The 18,705-nt window shown below is 33.6% G+C and overlaps 1 protein-coding gene across 1 annotated transcript in view; it reads right to left on the bottom strand.

The window, feature by feature from the left end:
• LOC123707471 (uncharacterized protein CG43867) overlaps nucleotides 1-18,705 on the bottom strand; it is a 258,717-nt gene that overhangs the window by 60,953 nt on the left and 179,059 nt on the right. Inside the window, exon 4 of the mRNA XM_045657538.1 lies at nucleotides 1,776-1,838. Coding sequence (XP_045513494.1) covers nucleotides 1,776-1,838 — 63 coding nt within the window. The remainder of the gene's footprint in view (nucleotides 1-1,775; nucleotides 1,839-18,705) is intronic.

The raw sequence follows: 18,705 nt of genomic DNA, 5'->3' as shown, positions 1-18,705 counted from the left end.
ATAAACGGCAATCTTTCCTCGAACTGTGATTTTGTTCCCATTGAAGTAGAGACTCTTGGGCCGTTGGTTCAAGTGCACAGGCGCTAATTAAAGATTTAAGTTGGCACCTGGTACATGGTACTGATGACCCTAGAGCTGGTGCTTTCCTTGCTCAACAAATAAGTATAGCAGCTAGGAAATGCAGCCAGTAATAATGGTGCCCCAGGCATCACTATCAATTTTCTATTTCTTTCACTAACTTCTTTTCTATTTATATATATTTATTATTATTACTATGTAGGTTAAGTATATTGTAAGTACTGTATGTTTTTGTGTTTGAAATAAGTACATAAAATATATATCGAAACTAGAAAGGATACCTAAAAGTCTTTAATAAGGAAGCCGTTTTCATACGACTTTATTACAAATAGCTGTGAAAATTCACGTTGAAATTATAACTTGAAAAGCGTAATTAATGAACTATTTAACGCTGACTTGCACTTATATGCCCTCGGGTGTTGCGAATTCAAAAGGCTTTGAAGGGATACGGAAGGCTTATTCCGATATAAAGTAACTAATAAGTTGCTCTTTGACGATTGCTACATACAGTCGTAGGAAAGAGTTTGGTCAATTTTTATACAGTTAGCGTTTAAACACAAATACAGATGAGAAACTGTTCTTGATAAACAGTTGATGAACACAACATCTATATATCTATATATATAAATGAATCCTTAGTCACGGCATCACGCGTGCACAGTTGGACCAATTTCGCTTATTTTTTTTCTTCTGTTTGTTATGGTCAGGAGAAGGATCTAATGAAAGAAAAAAATAAGAAAAGTGCGCGGGAAATTGGAAAATACAAGAATACTTATCCACCATATTAAGTAATCCTGACTTTTGTTACTATAGCAATTTTTTTTGTGCTTTTACTATTCAAACTATTTTGATGTAACCTTATGACGTTTGACATAATATTGACAGAATGTGTGCTGCAAATATCGTAATGAATATCGTTTAAAACAAAAACTTTGATCGGAGTTATATATATGGTAATAAATATTCATAGTTAAGACAGGGCAACGTAAGATAATAAATGAAACCTGACAAAGAATGTTGACATATTAGTTACATATACTTTCCATAAACATAACAAATATTTATTTAGAAATTTAAAAAAAAACTTTTAAAGCAATTTTGGTTTGCATACGACAATGCTGTTTCTGCAAAGAGAAAAAACTACATCCCAACTATAGATCCACATCAAATTTTAAATGATTTGTCATAATATATTATAATTAAATTAATTGCACGATTTTGCGATCGCATATTTACTTTAAACACCGTAATAAGACATCGGGAAACCATCTGCGGTTGATGAATACTGAAACATAGCTATAGAAACTTTTTGTTACTCAACTAAAAAGTTTTTATACGAAAGAACAATACACTTTTCAAATACACTATTGTTGTGTGGTTTTCATTCTTATGGACAGATTTTGAATTCAGAATTTTGGTCTGTTCTTAATTTTTATTGTAGTCTGTGACCGTAGTCTATGGCCCATTTTTGTTTTGCAAATGCCTTTTATATGCATGTTTTATTCGTAATGCTAAAAATTAAGTTAATTTTTCATCATAATGACTGACATCCACAATCGTATAAATGTCTGTATCAACTTGTCTGGACTTTTGTAGATCGAGTTACTTTTATTCTTTCTTATTTTCTTTAATTTAAGTTATAAGTAGTTAACTAGTAGTTAGTTAGTTTTATTTTTTTTCTTTGATAAAATTTTTACCTTGTCTTCTGCTTCCTCCGCTCTACCCTCAGCCTCCAGAACTCGTTGCTCGAGCTCGGAGAGCTGAAACAAAAACATGAGTTATTTTTAATGAAATTAATAATTACAATTTCACATTTAAATACATACAAATTCACAATTTTCTATTTTTCACAGTGGTCCATCTATCGTTAAAATATGTTAACATAATTTCATTGCCACTGCCATCTAGCGTGTCAATTTCTGCAACGACACAAATTAATTCCTACACATCTCCTTCGTAGTTCCGCAACCACCCGCGAGGTGGCGCTATAACAAATTATACACAAAACTAGGTCGAAGCGTATAGGGATTGCAGGTATGTTTATTTTGCTATTCATCAGGGAGGCTGTAGAAAGGGCATTATTGTTATGTACGAGCGTATTCGTGTGGTTTCTGAGGCATAGGGAGGCAAATCAGCTAGCGAAAGGGTGGTTAGTTGCGAATATGTACAGATGTAAGTGAAGGCCAAAGGCTGCGTTTGAAAGGTTTGTTTTATCGAATACCTATTTGAATATAAAACGACTCGCTGAAAATACTCTGATACAATGTATTTGTTTACGTAAGAAGAATCTTTGTAAGGTATATTTTTGTATGATATAGTTTAACGTTTGAGAACAACAATGATAAGAACGTAAATTGAAATTGCTTGCACAAAAACAATTGAACATTGGACGATTGCCTATAGTTTTATAGCTTTTGATATTAAACATTACTTCGCGTGACTAACACTAAACCAGTAGGTCTTATAGTTAAATAGATTTTTATCTATCTTAGACATATTTTCAGATACAAAATATTTTAATATAATTCATTCCATTGTCACGATGCACTTCATTATGTGATCATAAATATCACTAAAAGACCAAAGCGCATTGCGTATTGATTACTATGACCAGATGTTCTGTAGCACTTTCTAGCCATGATTGTCAAAAAGGTAAAAAGAATTTTGTCTAAAAACTATATCTATTATCTACATTCACCGCAATAAATAAAATAAAAGATATCAACACGTTCATGTGAGCGTTGAAAATTAAGCACTTTCCCGGATACTGTTTATTTGCGCAATTATTTCGAACTGTAAATCATGAATCCTTTTCGTAACGAACGAAATAAAAATGCACACGAATGCAGACGTCAAAGGATAATATTCGATAAATCAAAAACAACCGAATCACCTTTCACAGTACATTTGTTTGTTTTCAATATCGTTTGAGGATTCGTATTGCTTTTCCTAAAAAAGATTGGGATTTGCTGGATGCACGAGAAACATTCGAACTTTTTAATTTAATGCCTTTGAAATGTGAATCGAAATAAGGACTGTAGGAGAATTTACACTAAAGATCTTTTACACTTTACAATATTTTTACATCTTAAAAACTAGCTACATTTCTTGAAAAGCCCAAAAAACTTGAAGAATAAATTAATTCAGACGTCTTCGAGTAATTTGGAAACATACAAAATGTATAATCATTTTAAAACCAAGCGACATAAAACGGTATGTTACTTCATTCCAATAAAATGACGGTTTACACATATCATTGACATTAATATAGCCAGGCCTAAGAGGCGTATGTAACTGTCAAATCCGTCAACTGCCACTCAGAGGAGTGGCAGCGATCTCCGAGGCTCATATTGCTGTTAAATCGTGTTAATGGGGCTGTGTCGTCTAGAGTTACATGATCCTTATTTATTACACTTTAAGCGATGGAAAATGGGTGGAAAATATGTTATTTCCTAAAGTTACAGTAAGTTACAAAAGGAAATTAAAAATCATGTTTTATCTGTAATTTGTTTTAGAAAATATAGCTTTTTAATATAGTAATGTTTAACAACTGGTTGGGTTTATTGGTAGCACACTAACGTATAAAGGGGGTTTGACGCTTAGCAAATTAATGATGAACCGGATTGGTGGTAACAGATTTAAGGACAAGACGTAGACAAAAAAAAATATTTGATAGTTTTATTGGATTATATTAATATGAAATTGAAATGAAACAAAATGAAGAACTTCGTAAGCACACACAGCTGATGGCAACAGCAGGAATGAGTAAACTGATCAGAATATGGCAAAAAAAATGACTCGTCAGAACTTTGGATATTCCATATTTTTGACAGAGTCCTGGTCAATTCGTGCAGTGGGCTAAAAACTGGATAAAGGCATTCAAGATGTGGTGTTAAAGGAGAGTGTTGCGAATACCACGAACGGAAAAAATAACCAATAAGTCCATTCTCAACCATCTAAAGATAACTGCGTAGCTACTATCATCACATTACCAGGAGAGAACCATAGGCAGGAATAAGTCAGTCATTGGCAGGAAAAGCTGGAGTCGTCTACCCGTTGGTCTGACGAAATCAACACAAGTATGGGTTTCATATTTAATGCCCTGAGACAAGCTGGGGATAGAGTGGTATGAAGACAGCAAGGCTAGGGCTTTTCAAGACAGTAATGAATACTACGAAGAAGAAGGAAAATGGTATATAACTATATATCTTAACCCTACAAGGGCTATTTTAAGGCTTTTAAGGAAAAGTACTGTTTTAAATCTTTACAACCAAAGTCAAATATCAAATACCATTTTACACTGGACGGTTTATTTATAGCGCCATAACATGTGGGTCACTTGACGATTGTCCGTTTACTGACGGCCTCTAAGCCAATGCACTGTTTATGGTTATTTAACAGCAAATATGTATATTTAAAATCATACTGGTCGAGAGCTGAAGTCGATACTGTAGTTCGTCGCGTTCTTATGCGAATATACTGCCAGACCTATATATATTATAGGATAGGGTATTGCATCTTCTTTTGATGCCCCTCCATTACTGGAGGTTGGCCGTCAATCTCGTGAAGTTGTCTTGTACTGTGCCAGATACAGCAACTCCTCCGCAATACCCGTTTATTCACTGACATTCTTCTTCTTCTTATCTGGTACACTGTTGACAGAGCGATCGTGATCGCTATGTAGTCGTATAAGAAGGGGTAGATGTGATACGCTTCACAACGTTTCGCCATCGTTGCCTATAAGAGGTCATCCTGCTGCACTCATTGACTGAACATCCTACGGGAGACTTGATCTGGTCAGTCGCATTGGACTGCGTACTGTAGGTGCGTGCGAAATGTAGTGCCGAAATGAAGCCACCTTTCCCAGGAAAGGGTGTTCTATGGACTGATCACCATGCCGAGATACATGTCCGGAGAATGTAAGGATGCGAGATTGTACTGTTGAAAACAGACGCTGCTTAATACAGAGTTCTTGAAGTATCGAGACGTTTGTACGAAACTCGGTCGAAGAAACCCCAAGTATCCTCCTCTCCCCTCTTCTCAGTAACGTTGCGAAGACATAATTCTTTCCTTCTATAGATTATTGTTAATTGAAGGACGTGGTGGCGGTCATGGTTGTGGCGCAACACGTGACCCAGGTACACCACTATAGGTTGCGTTGTTTAAAAGATTTCGTTTCGTTCGATTTGTTTAGGCGGATAACGGCGTACCATTTAATAATTTTTTTTAACTGTATTTATAATATTAAATAAAAAAATTATTCTCTCGTCGTCCATGACTACGATAGCTGATTAAAAAAAAAATAACACTTAGTTCGTTGTTGTTGTTGAACACAAATTTAAATGATTAGTACGTAAATCTCTTGAAACTTTGAGTTGAAGAAATTGTGTATGTATGTGTAAAACGTAATGCTATTTTATTGTTTTGTTGTACTAACTGTTTCCCGTGGTTTAACTAGCGTAAGTTCGTTCTATAGCAAATATAGCTTTCCTCGATAAATGGACTGTTATAGAAAATCGTTTTTCAATTCAAACCGGTATTTGTTTATTTTTTTAAAAATTTCATTTATTTGGAATATGGATCGGTTATTATATGAGAGCAGAGATAAACCCCAGAATAAATCTTCAATAAAATACCTCTATCGTTGGACTAATATAGCCCCCAAGCCTACTTTAAAGCAACTGAAATCCGTTCAATTTTCTGCATCACCACTCATATATTGGTACATTCTTTGATGTTCTTTCTATTGGAAATAAATTGTAGTGGACCAGAACTAAATGGGTAAGATTTTGAAATAAAGTTAGTAATGCACTGACCGGAGTGCAGTGAAGCGGAAGATATAAGCCTTCAAATAGTCCGCGACTTCCTGTACGGAAAAATAACTCTAAAAGTCGGCACAACCTATTTTTAGCCGTAGCTTAGGGGTTGATCAATCCCTATAACGCGTTTTCGTATAACGTCCCCTAAGACGTGGAGATTTCTCGTATATAGAATTGTGATGTTATAAAATTTAAACTAATTATTAAACTCGTGTTTCTAGTTTTTGAATTGTTCAAAAATACGTGAATACTCCTACAACGTGATTTTCTATAACGCAATCCCCATCTACCGCGCTGTAGGGGCGTTTACTGTACATGAGTTAGGCCCGATTCCCATCGAAACAGGACTTCTGTAGTGCCTTAAAAGGATAAATGTCATAGAAGCTGAAATTTAACTGTACTCAGTACAGTAATTTAAATAACCTCATTAAGACGATTCGTTTAAAATTAAAACTACAAAAAAAACATAAGGCCCTAATTGAGCTTTCATATAAATTTTTTCTTGAACCCCAACCGAGGTATATAAGATCACAGAAGAATGATTATTTATTTAGATAAAAAATAAATGGCGTGCAACAGTACAATGAACGACTAGAGAATCGCTAAGCGACGGGCGTGTTTAAATATTAACCAACTACCTTTCCGTTACCATCATGTCTCTAACCTTTACGATCTTGAAATGTACTTTGATTTAATCTTATAAATACTAGATACATTTTACAGTTACAATCAAATCGTGTATATTACATTTGACATCCACTGTTTTTGTGTAATATAATAATAGCAGTATATGTTTTATGATCATTTGTTAATCGAATAGGCAAGTAGGTGATCAGCGTGCCTGAATAGCACATACCTGAATGCCACAATAGCTGAGTGGCTGTGCAGTGAGCAGTGTTGGCCTAGTGGCTTCAACGTGCGACTTTCATCACTAAGGTCGTAAGTTCGATCCCCGGCTGTGCACCAATGGATTTTCTTTGTATGTGCTCATTTAACACTCGCTCGAACGGTGAAGGAAAACATCGTGAGGAAACCGGCATGCCGTAGACCCAAAAAGTCGACGGCGTGCGTCAGGCACAGAAGGCTGATCACCTACTTGCTTATTCGATTAACAAATGATCATGAAACAGATACAGAAATCTGAGGCCCAGACCTGAAAAGGTTGTAGCGCCACATTTTTTTTAAACAATAGCAGTATTGTAAGGAGCGCGACAAATGCAATAAAACCGACTGGGTAGTACATTTATTAGCGGTAGCAAACGTTCCCTCATCATAGACGTTGTTGGCCCTCGAAGTAAAGAGCTGAACTTGCGTTACAGCTCGGGTCTGTACGTCATCATTAATTCGTTTTTTTTTTGTCGAAATAAGTGCTCAGTTAAGGAAAATGTCTTTCTATTTAAATTGAATGGCCAGGGCTTTTTGTTTGCATCAATTTTGAAATTATTATACTGTTGATATATGTGTTAACGTAAATGTGTTGGCCTAGTGACTGGGTCACTCTAAGATTGTGTTCAAATCCTGGTTAAAACTTAAAACCATTGTTCCATTTTCTGCCTACGTACGGTTTGAACCTAGTATTCATTCCTAAGTAAAGACAAAACTCATGAGGAAATTACATTAATATGTGTCAGGTATACTACTTGCCTATAAAATAACGGATAAATCTAAGGACAACCCATATAGTATCGTAGCGCCAACGATTTTTAAGAGTGCTCGAAGTTTTTTAAGTACAATATTGCATAATAACAATCTCGAGACTAATTTCAAATTTAGAATCGAAGAAACCCGCCAAGTACCGTTAGTCGTGACCTATAAAAATTTGAAATTCGAATATTAAATCATTTTATGTCTTGCCATTTACAAGTAGCAAAATTTGCCCAGTTAAGCAATCGTAAAGGTGCCCCGGAGCGTTTAACTGCCGCACCTGGTTTATACCACCTGCAACTTTGATATTTCTTTAAAACTTTTAAGTGGAAATTTATAGTTCAAGTGCCGTAAGTGATTTCGATAGAATCGTAAGTGTAATACGTTAAATATATGTGTTATTTGAAAAGATTGGAAATATATATTATTTAGGCTTTAAACATTTAAAAAATTAAAACCAATATAAATTCTAAATTCAAATTAAATATAATTAAAATAACCCTCCAAAATGGTTCTCAAACAAGATGGCGACGCAACAGTCCCTATGACATAACATTAACGTTAATTTGTTAGTGCATTGTCATTCTGAGATATTATTGCTTCGTCAACTTCAATTCGATTAATAGTTATGATTTTTTACGCTCTTTAAAGCCATGTATAAAACAGATGTCTCTTAATAACACTTTATTATTCACAATATAGATTATTATGTAATAAGTCAGTGAATGTTACGAAATTATTTTGATTCTAGCGCCTGTGATTTCGCGTGGATTTGTTGTTTTGACGTCAATTTTCTTAGCATAATGAAATATAAACCTAAATCTTTCTTAGAAATCATACTATCTAGTTTTGAGTATGTCGCGTCCGGATAGACTTCATTTCACAGATATCGTTTGAATATAATGTAACTATGTATGAAATTTCACGTTAACATATAATATAAGCCCAAGTTCAATATAGTATGCTTACACAAGCGTTATTATAAATTCTATATTTAAATAGCGGAATAAATTTTATACAAACAATGTATTTACGCAATTAAATCAAGCAAAACAAACTATAGACGTAAGAAGAGCGATTTTTATGAAATTTGTATGTATGTAAACCAGAGACTTGGGGACGAAAAATAGTTTTGGATAGTTTCTTGTCAGTTATTCCCGCAAGCTCAACACCCTAGATTTGGAAACTTGTAAATATTAATTTAGATCTAGGGTACAGTGCCAAATCGACCAACTTTATAAATTTGTTTGAGATTTCTATTTATCAATTTATTATTATTACTACTATATGGGTTAAGAAAATTGTATATATGTGTGTTGTAAAGAAACCTAAGCTATATCACAACATATTTAGATCTTGAATTATACTTAAATAAATAAATCAGTGGCGCTACGGCACTTTTAGGTCTGGGCCTCAGATTTCTGTACCTGTTTAATGATCATTTATTTGTCAATGTAAGTAGATGATGAAGGCTTTGGGTCTTGACTTTTTAGATCTAAGGCAAATCTTTTCCTTCACCGTTCGAGCGAATGTTAAATGCGCATATAGAATCCATTGGTGCACAGCCGGGGATCGAGCCTTCGACCTCAGGGATGAGAGTCGCACACTGAAGGCACACAGAAGGCTGATCACCTACTTGCCTATTAGTTTAACAAATGATCATGAAACACATACAGAAATCTGAGTGCAAGACATAAAAAGGTTGTAGCGCCATTGTTTTTTTTTTAGATCGATCGAGTTGAGTCTCTCATCCTATCCGGAAATGGTAATCGCTTTCCACTGTCTTAACAACGCCGCTTTCCGATTTCCCCGCGTTGTTGTTGCTGGCAATAGAGTTCCCTAAAATTAGCTTGAACGTTTATTCCGTTGATAAATTTGACATGGCAACCTGGGCTGCGCATCAATCATGCAAGTATGCCGCTGTTGTGGTCTGTCCGTGATAAATGACATCGAGCATTGCGAGGATATATCGTCACCATATTGAGAATGACCGTACATGTATATGTATGTTGTTCACAAGAGGTATTTGGCAGTAGACGACTATTTCTTGTTGAATTACATTCAATTAAATGATTTTATGAATCAAGTATCTATAAATTTGTCATCTTATAGATTAAATTTTTTTTTTAAATTTAGAACTGTCGAATATACGCGTTTTTATTATGCAAAGTAAGAGTTTGTTATAAATAATTCATTATAAAATGTAAGATTTTGGAACCCATTAAAAATACCTGTGTCCCATAACAAAGTTAATACTAAATTCCGTAGATTTTTATTATTTATTTATAAGTGTTTTCTAGTTAACTATAGTTTTTGTAGCGCTCGTGTAATCTCTTATGTAATGTGTATATTATGTTGTATATATGAATAAGTTATACATTAATATCATACTGAAAATCAAAAGTCAAAGTACGAACAACAAACTTCTAACATACAAGTATATAATAATTAAATTTACATAAGTATTATCCTAGCAGTTACTTATAAAAATCATAAAATATATTTAAAGCCATCTTTTATTTCCCGCCCCAGCGAGCCGTACTTTTAATAAATTATTCTTGCCTAATAATGCTTGCTCGATTCAATGTGCCTTCCGACGCGTCTAAAATATCGCTTTGAAGCTTGAATTTTTTTATTTTGTAGGCTACATTATTGTATACAAAATATTGCATGCATCTTCAAATAGCTATTATACATACTGGAAACAAAGAAAACGTTTGATAACTGCATTCCAATCAAAAAGTTTTTATTCGAAATTCTGTTTGGCGATGACATTCGTCAGTAAAAAAAAAAAGTAAAAAACCGCCAATCAGGAGATAACGGAAATCCATCACCGCGTCATTGCAGAGAATCCAATTTTGAATTTTCCCGCCCTTTGCCTTTCTCTGAAAAGCAATTAAATTACACATTTATATCAATTTATCAGCTTTACATCATAATAGATTTTGTTTAATAAAATGAATAAATGGTTATTTTATCTCTGTCAGTTTGATGTAGCGTTTCTGTTAGTACATTAAATATATAACATTAATTTTAGCTTACAGTAACACCGTGTACCTGGGTAAATTAATCTTAATAAAGAGTTTTGCACTAAAACAAATACAACGTACAAAAATATTCTTGTAAGTTTATGCTCGCTTGAAACCTAAAGAGCCACTTTGAAACGTTTGTTTAGCTGAAGAATGGCGAACATAAATCTACCCTTTCTTCAATTGTTTCAAATAGTTTACAACGCACATTATTTAACATGATTCCCGAGAAACTTCGCAGTGCTAACTGTTTTGTTAAGTCGTAGTACATGTCAGATACATAGTTTTAAATTAGTCACGTTTCAGTTTAATAAACGCTGTTATATGTAGGTTATTCGCTATGGCGTAGTAGTGATGTAATAACCCTTGCTACAGACTACAGATTGAGTTGTTTATTGAGTGGATTTTAACAATATAAAAGACTCATGATTCACGTGATATCTGGTGATTTATCGCTTTATATAAATTAAAATAGTGTTAGCCTTAGTGGTTTCAGCATGTGAGTCTCATCCCTGAGGTTGTATTTTCGATCCCCGGCTGTTCACCAATGGACTTTCTTTCTATCTACTTTCCTATTACATTGACAAATGATCATCAAACAGATACAGAGATCTGAGGCCCAGACTTAGAAGTGAACGATAATATTTTCAAAGAACCAAGAACTGGAAATATACTTTCCGTCGTTTAGCGTAACTACAACTCTAGAATAGTATGGCGCGTAAACTATGTGTAGTTTACGCGAACACTCTCCACCACGATACACTAGGATTCTCTGGTTCGTGGGCATTCAGTTTCTTTTGTTTTTTTTAAATAGAACATCGGCAAACAGACAGGAGGCTTACCTGTGATACCGCATCCAAATTGATAGCTTAGGTTAGGTTGACAATAATTTCTACATAACATCTTTTATAATAGTAATTATATTATAACTATTGTTGCAAGATAAGAATATTTTCTGTAACAGAATAAGACAGGTTGAGATTTTGTTGAAAGGAAAAGGGATTGAAGGAGAAAAAGCTTTGGGCAGATTTATATCAATCACTGTTAAACGTATCAACGTAAAATGTATAAATAATATAAACGTATAAACGCTAAATCGTATGTATGAACGGATACGTCACGCGAGCAGTAGCTAAAAAAATAGATTTTGATTTATTGATTTACTTATTAGTAATCTAAATTAATGCACTAAATTATATATAAATTAAATATTTTAAGGAATGTATAACTAAGTTTGTTATGAAAGAGATGGAAACCCTGACACAGGTATATTTTTTTACTTAAAAGGGTTCCCAAATCTTACACATTGTAATGAAATTGTACTTAAAATGTACTCTAAAAAAATCTTACAGCAAACATACATATTATAAAACACAACACTTCGCGAACACAGAAAGCCAAAACAGATTACATAGATAAACAATATATATTAAACAGAAAACAAGTAAGTACATTATTGGACGATTTTTTTTAAACAGAAATTTAACATTTGAAACAACAAATAATACTTAATATTTCAAATAACTGCCTAAACAAAGTCTTCCCGCCTCTTCAAAAACTTCCTCACATCTTCTATGGTGAGGTGGTAAATATACCTCATGGTCCTATGACATAGTTAGATAAAACCCGAAACGTAAGGTAACGATTTCGAATGAATGGTACGAGGCACATGGAATTGTTTTTTTTTGTGAATCTTGTTGCATAAGGAGGAGGGGAGGGATTTTAAGAGAAATTAACGACAGCAAATAGGGGCTATTTATTCGCCCATTAAGAATAGCGTGTAATATATAATAATAGCATATTTTACACGCTATTCTTAATATTAATATTAAACTTCAAGCATAACACGCCTTTTACGACAGATTATATAAGCTTGATAGACATATACACTAACTACCGTGCCAACACACTAAGATTTATGCATGGTAAAATAACCTTTAATATCACCTTGGACAAAAGCCAGCCTACCTGCTCTTATTAACGTATGTGAGAGAACACAGCCTCCCAGGAATTGCATGAAATATGCAATTTAAACATTGGAGCTTCGACAAAGGCGGGGTTATTATTTACTCAACTGCATATATGGTTATGATTATATACTTAAACCTGCACTGCATCGAAAATACTTTGTTACGACCCAAGGTTTTGTATTGATAATTTTTAAGTAGATCAATACGAGTACGAATCTTTTAAATCAAAAACAAATACCGTTAGACGCGTTTCGCTATGACGACTTGTGTTAGGCACATGTGTATATAAATTATTTGGAAGAAAAAGTACAAAAAATGTTAATAATAAATAATGTTCAAGTTCGCATATTCTGCCACAAATGATGGCATGCAAATTTGTGTTAACAGGAATTTTACATAGAAGTTACATACATGATATGACATTATAGTAGTGATAAAATATCACATTATTACGTTATCAAATTAATATGAATTATAATGTTTCACGCGAATAATCATTAATAGAAAAATATATTTTTTCCAAAAGTACTTGGGTTAATTGTTATTAAGTACTCATTATAATGATTGATTATTTAATAACACCTAAGATATTAACAGACGAGGCTTATTATGTCACTAAATTAAAAAAAAAACACAGTCACAGCGCACGCTTCTATAAACTATTAGCTACACTCTCAAATACGCACTCACACCCATTCACACACTAATACATTCACACATACTTAATGTTTTATAAGACTTGTTGTAACACTAAATCTACTTTTCAAAATACTGTTTTAAAACATGTACCACTGACTAACTATTATGTATTAACCCACAACACAGGGACTCCCTAGTGTGGGGACTAGCAATAGATTTTGTCAAAACCTATTTGTCATTAGTATTATTATTATTTTCTTATGCAGGAAAGTTCACATTTCAAGGATCGTCATGCTCGCGCTTAAATATTTGCATTGCTTGTGGCGGTGATCATGCGTCGGGTTGTCTCTCTCCCTAAAATATAGCGAGGGCGACGATGGCTGACCATGCGTGATACTCGAGAACGGTTGCTACTTTTGGTGACTGATCGTACTTGAATTCGTGTATGCGGTGAAGTTAGTTATGTACACAATCTACTTGCGTGTTGTTTCGACGATAATGTAAGTGCGTGCGCCTATTTCACCATGCCTCCTGCTGATGTCATGTGGGACATGGTGTGATGGTTGCAGCTCCTTACAAACGTTGTGTAATACAAAAAATAACTTGGCGATTAAAAAGAGTGGCGGAGAGTTTATTGCCAGTTCTTCTCTTCCGTTCTACGCCCTTGATTTGAGAACTGGCAGTAAATGTAGAATTAGAAGCATTTAATGTATACTTCTTTTTTATTGACGTTCATAAGTGTACATTATGTTACCTATATGAATAAATGGTTTTAATCCCGAATATCAAAATCCAATTCAGTTTTTGTACTTAACACTTAGACTCGTTTCTGAATCTTACCCTCAGGTCCATCTTCCTTTATTATTATAATGTAGTACGATAACGTTTGATATTAAATATACGGTCTGGGTATAAAGCCAAAATTTTTAAAGCGTTTGTTATGTCACTGGTCTATTGTTGCGTTTTATTTATGACGCCATGTTGTGGTCGTAAAATTGCTTTGGGGAAATTAGTTCTTGTAAATATGTACATACATAAAAAATACTTTTAAATAATGTATTAGTTACATAGGGTTTTTAATAGAGATGAGTGATTTCGTAAAGTTTTACGATTTTTAATGGAGAGATAATTGTTACCACATAATTTTCCGTGGCTTAAATATACTTATAGTAAATTTATTTTATTATGGCTTAAAATGATTTAATTAAAAGTTATATTTAACTATATATTTACATTTAATATAATCATTTTAGAACCAAGAAAACGCAGAAAGAACAAACGATACTTCGAGTTAAATCAGTTATAACGTCAGTTGTAATTATAAACAGCTGCCCACTGTTATTTCGGAACCAATTCCAGATAGGTTCTTTCAAGTTAAGTACTAATTCCAGCAACGCACTTGCAAGCCTTCTGGCAGTGTTAACATCAACAGGCATGGGGCTCCTGCCTGTTCTTTAAAAAAATAACGTTACACATTCAATATTGAATTATCAAAACAGAGGAGATTTACACGTTTAAACACTATTATAATACGTGTTTAAACGTGCAATTCTCAACCCTAAGCGTGCGTTGATTATAGGCTATACAAAGACAGTCTAATTCATGGCACTGAATTTTTGCAGTATCTACTAGTATAGACTTTACAGTTAAAAAGAAATGAGACAGGCTCGTTAATGTTCAAAGAGCTTTTGAAGGCTGCATTAGCACCTCTATCCTAAGACCCCTCAGACATTGGCTATGCCCTGTGTATCCTTTGAAGGCGATTTTTAATTTCCAAGAAAAGGAATGTCAAAGACTGTCTTAACTAGACTTAACTCCATCTGTTCTACAAGCAAATAAGATATTTCTCAGAATACATAAACAGATACATTTAACAAAGTTTTACAGTGAATTTATTGTTTTGCTGATTGAAGAATATAGAGTTACGTGACTGCATTTGATATAATTTCTATACGCTCTCTAATTATTTATTCCGTAATCTTACAGCTAACTTTAACTATATTTAACAAAAAAAAAAACGATTGTACCAAATATGTAGCCAAACATGGAATACATAATAAATACGATGAGATTCAAACATTTACGTTACTTAGTAACCAAAAACTCTATAAAAAAAATATAATATGTATAAAGGTATTTTATATATACACATGTGTGTTTTATGTATTTAGTTCCCTATATTTACACTACAGATATCCTAAAACTAAGTAAAACTCTTCGTTAATTTAATTTAATTAAAAAATCCAAAGTCAGTGTTCTAAATCAGCTCAAATCACTGCGTAGATTTCCTGACAACCTCTTGAGATTTTTTCTCTCTATCACGAACAGGCACCGGCATAATTGAATCCAGCTACCGTCTTTGCATACGAATCTTTTAAATGACCTGCTTTTGAGCCATAGATTCTCAACGTTTACGCGTATTTAAAATGATTTAAAACATTGTATATTTCGTAACAGAATAAAATTTAACGTGAAATGTATTTTTTTAAATTGTTTTAAAAGGACAGGCATACAATGCGGGACATTTTGAATAAAGTGCTTAACGGCACCGAAGGGCACCTTCGTCAAGACTTGTGTGTGCGTTGCCGACCTTTGAGGGAATTGTACGCTCGTTTTTTAAAGGCTTCTAACTCCTAAGTATCAGTTCATATGCTGGCAACTAGTTCTACAAAGAAGAGGTGCACGGTTACAAACGCTTACTTATACTAAATATAGTTTTGAAAAATGTTATACGGGAAAATCCTCTTTTATTAATTTATATCTAAGAAGAACGAAACAAATCACTGTTTTATTTACGAGCTCGCATCTATTAGCACTTTCATTAGAATATTTTTTTCTAATTTAATTTTATTTATGCTCTTAAACATCATATAAAATCACACATGATAAAATGAGAACAATCCAATATTTACACATAGGATATACATGTGTAAAAGTGACATGAGATCTTAAGAGGGCACAGCGCTAACCTCACAATCGAGAAGCCAGCTCAACACAACTCCCTAGGGGACTCTTTGTATCAAAGAAGTCCAATGGGTCTACCAAGCATCAATATACAATGTAAATACATAAAAAGTAATTAAGTAGAAATAAAAAAGACAAGAGGAAATAATAATAATAGCAAATAATTAACACTGTGAAGTTGCGTCAAACGTCAAAACTATAATGTCATCTGTCAAAAAAATTAACTAAAGTTTGAGTGCCCGTGACTCTATAACAATCTGTCTGTGTATTTCCCGTCGGCGGTCTCATCGCGGCATTTGATTTTCCACGTTATCGGCTTAAAACGATTTCGTTTACGTGTTATAATTAGCTTCTTGCAAAGCATAAATTAGTACATTAGTAGACATTCCTAAACTCAATTAATCTCACAGTATAATACGATCTCGCTGAATGGGCCATTGAACAGAAATCGTCAGAGATCGCTCCGTGAAGCCTGCAAGCCCAGAAAACTTTGGAGCTTCTGGAAGGAGCTAGGCTGACTGTAAAGTCTTTTTTTAGACTTTAAGTGTAACAGACGAAATGGGCATCTAAGTACGGACTGACTTCACACACATGAGCGCTGTATCTGCACAAAAACGCTTTCTTTAAGACCAAACAAAATAAAGCTTTCAAAACAAACTTAATGACGAATCTCACTGTTTAACGTAACTAAAAATGTAACGAAATATTATCAGTGTTGTTCATGTTTTTTAATTAATTGATTCACGAAAAAATATCTTATTTATAATCAAAATCAAAAACAAATTGCTTAATCTACGTATTTTAGCAATGCTAATGTCTGTCAGCCTCATCTTATACTATTTTGTCTCTTTCTGTCAAATTGCGTTTACGCTGTGATGAATAGAGACAGATAAATCCAATACTATTCGTGTTATATTATATGTAATGTAATTAAAAAGGTCTGTTTTTCAAGTCCATTCATAAACATGTACCTAAAAAAATCACCACAGCGTAAAAATCATTTTATACAAAAATATACTAATATTTACATTAATTACGACACCGTAATATGTTTATGAACATGGGAGGTTAGTGTGGTACGATGTTTTCACCTTAAATAAAAGATTGTAAAAAATAACTTTTATTTAATGTATAGTTTACAACAACATTATCAGCCATTCGTTTGGGTCCAATTTCGCTTTATTTTCTCCTCCAACTCGACCCTACAAAATGTCTTCCTATGTTATTAATTCTGTCGTTGTCTTCATTCGAGGAGTCTTTCACCTAAACACCTAATTATTAAGGTCAACATATAACATATAAATTATTTTGCAAAGAACGGGGACCTAAGGAAATTTATGTTTGTCCGTTTCAGGTAATTTAATTGTTTGACGTAACATGTATACGTGTAAAGTGAATTCTAGCATTTTTTTTATTTATGATGATTTCTTTGGACGGTCAAACGGATGTCCACAGGCAAACAAGAAATAGAAAGATAAAGGCAAGAAGACTTTTTACTTTTTCAACTTAAATAAATTTGCAAATGTTACAACCTAATAACGAGTCACAATTTGAATCCTTCTTCTCTTTATCCTTCTTTCTTTCTTCTTCTTTCCATGAAGTTTGCAAAAATTGTTTTGAGTAATACGTTCCCACTATTTTTCTTTTCAGCTTTGCGAAGCAGTTTGCACTCGTATCTTTAGAACATCCCAGACATGCTCAATTTAATTGACATATGGCTTCGAGCCGATTTTTTCTTCAAAAAAGTTTATATTACATATAACCGAAACAAGGATAAGATTTAGGCCTCATAAAGTCGTACTAAACCCGACCCATATATATCTGAAACACACTCCACAATCCAACAATACGCTGGCGATTTTTCCTGATGCTAACTCATATGGAACTTTTCTAAACTTTTTTCTACCGACAATTTATTCACTGGACAGATAACGGTAACACCCTCGGTATACCCCGGAGCCGAGTTTAAATAATCGCGGGGATTTTTCTTCTTTAATATAACTGTAGGCATTCAATATAAAACCTTTTAGAAGCGAGTTTTCTGAATTCGTGGAATTGTTCTAGAATAATTTGTCAGAAAAATATGTTTCAAATCGAATTGCTAAAATTTTAGATATGTGTTCAAATCTCAGATCAACAACTTTTTGAGTTAATAGGCAGAATTGATAACGAAACAATAAATTTCATTATCAGACGTCGAGACTGAATTACAAACTTATATGTATACCATATCCTCAACGTCCGTCGTTCCACAACTGAGCGTTTTTTTTGGGGAAATTTGCAGAGCACCACTGTGAAACCATCTGCTCAGTGATGTCTTCGGGCAGCATGAGTGTCTATGGGCTACGGGCAGTATCATTTAACATCCAACGACCCTCCTGCCCGTTTGCCCCCTGATGTATAAAAAAATACCCTAACAGACGCTGAAATAGTGTATATTTGAGAGTAAAAAAACGATTTTCACTTTAAAATTGTCTAATTCCAATAAATTGTATTTTCATAAGTGCTTTTTGAACAGGAGAGTTTCTTCATTTTTAAGAATTTCTTATGTTAAACGTCATA

The sequence above is a fragment of the Pieris brassicae genome, chromosome 1 (assembly GCF_905147105.1).
Source record: "Pieris brassicae chromosome 1, ilPieBrab1.1, whole genome shotgun sequence".
NCBI classification, from domain to species: Eukaryota; Metazoa; Arthropoda; class Insecta; order Lepidoptera; family Pieridae; genus Pieris; species Pieris brassicae.
The sequence above is the reverse complement of the archived record's forward strand: the minus strand, read 5'-3'. Positions and strand labels throughout refer to the sequence as shown.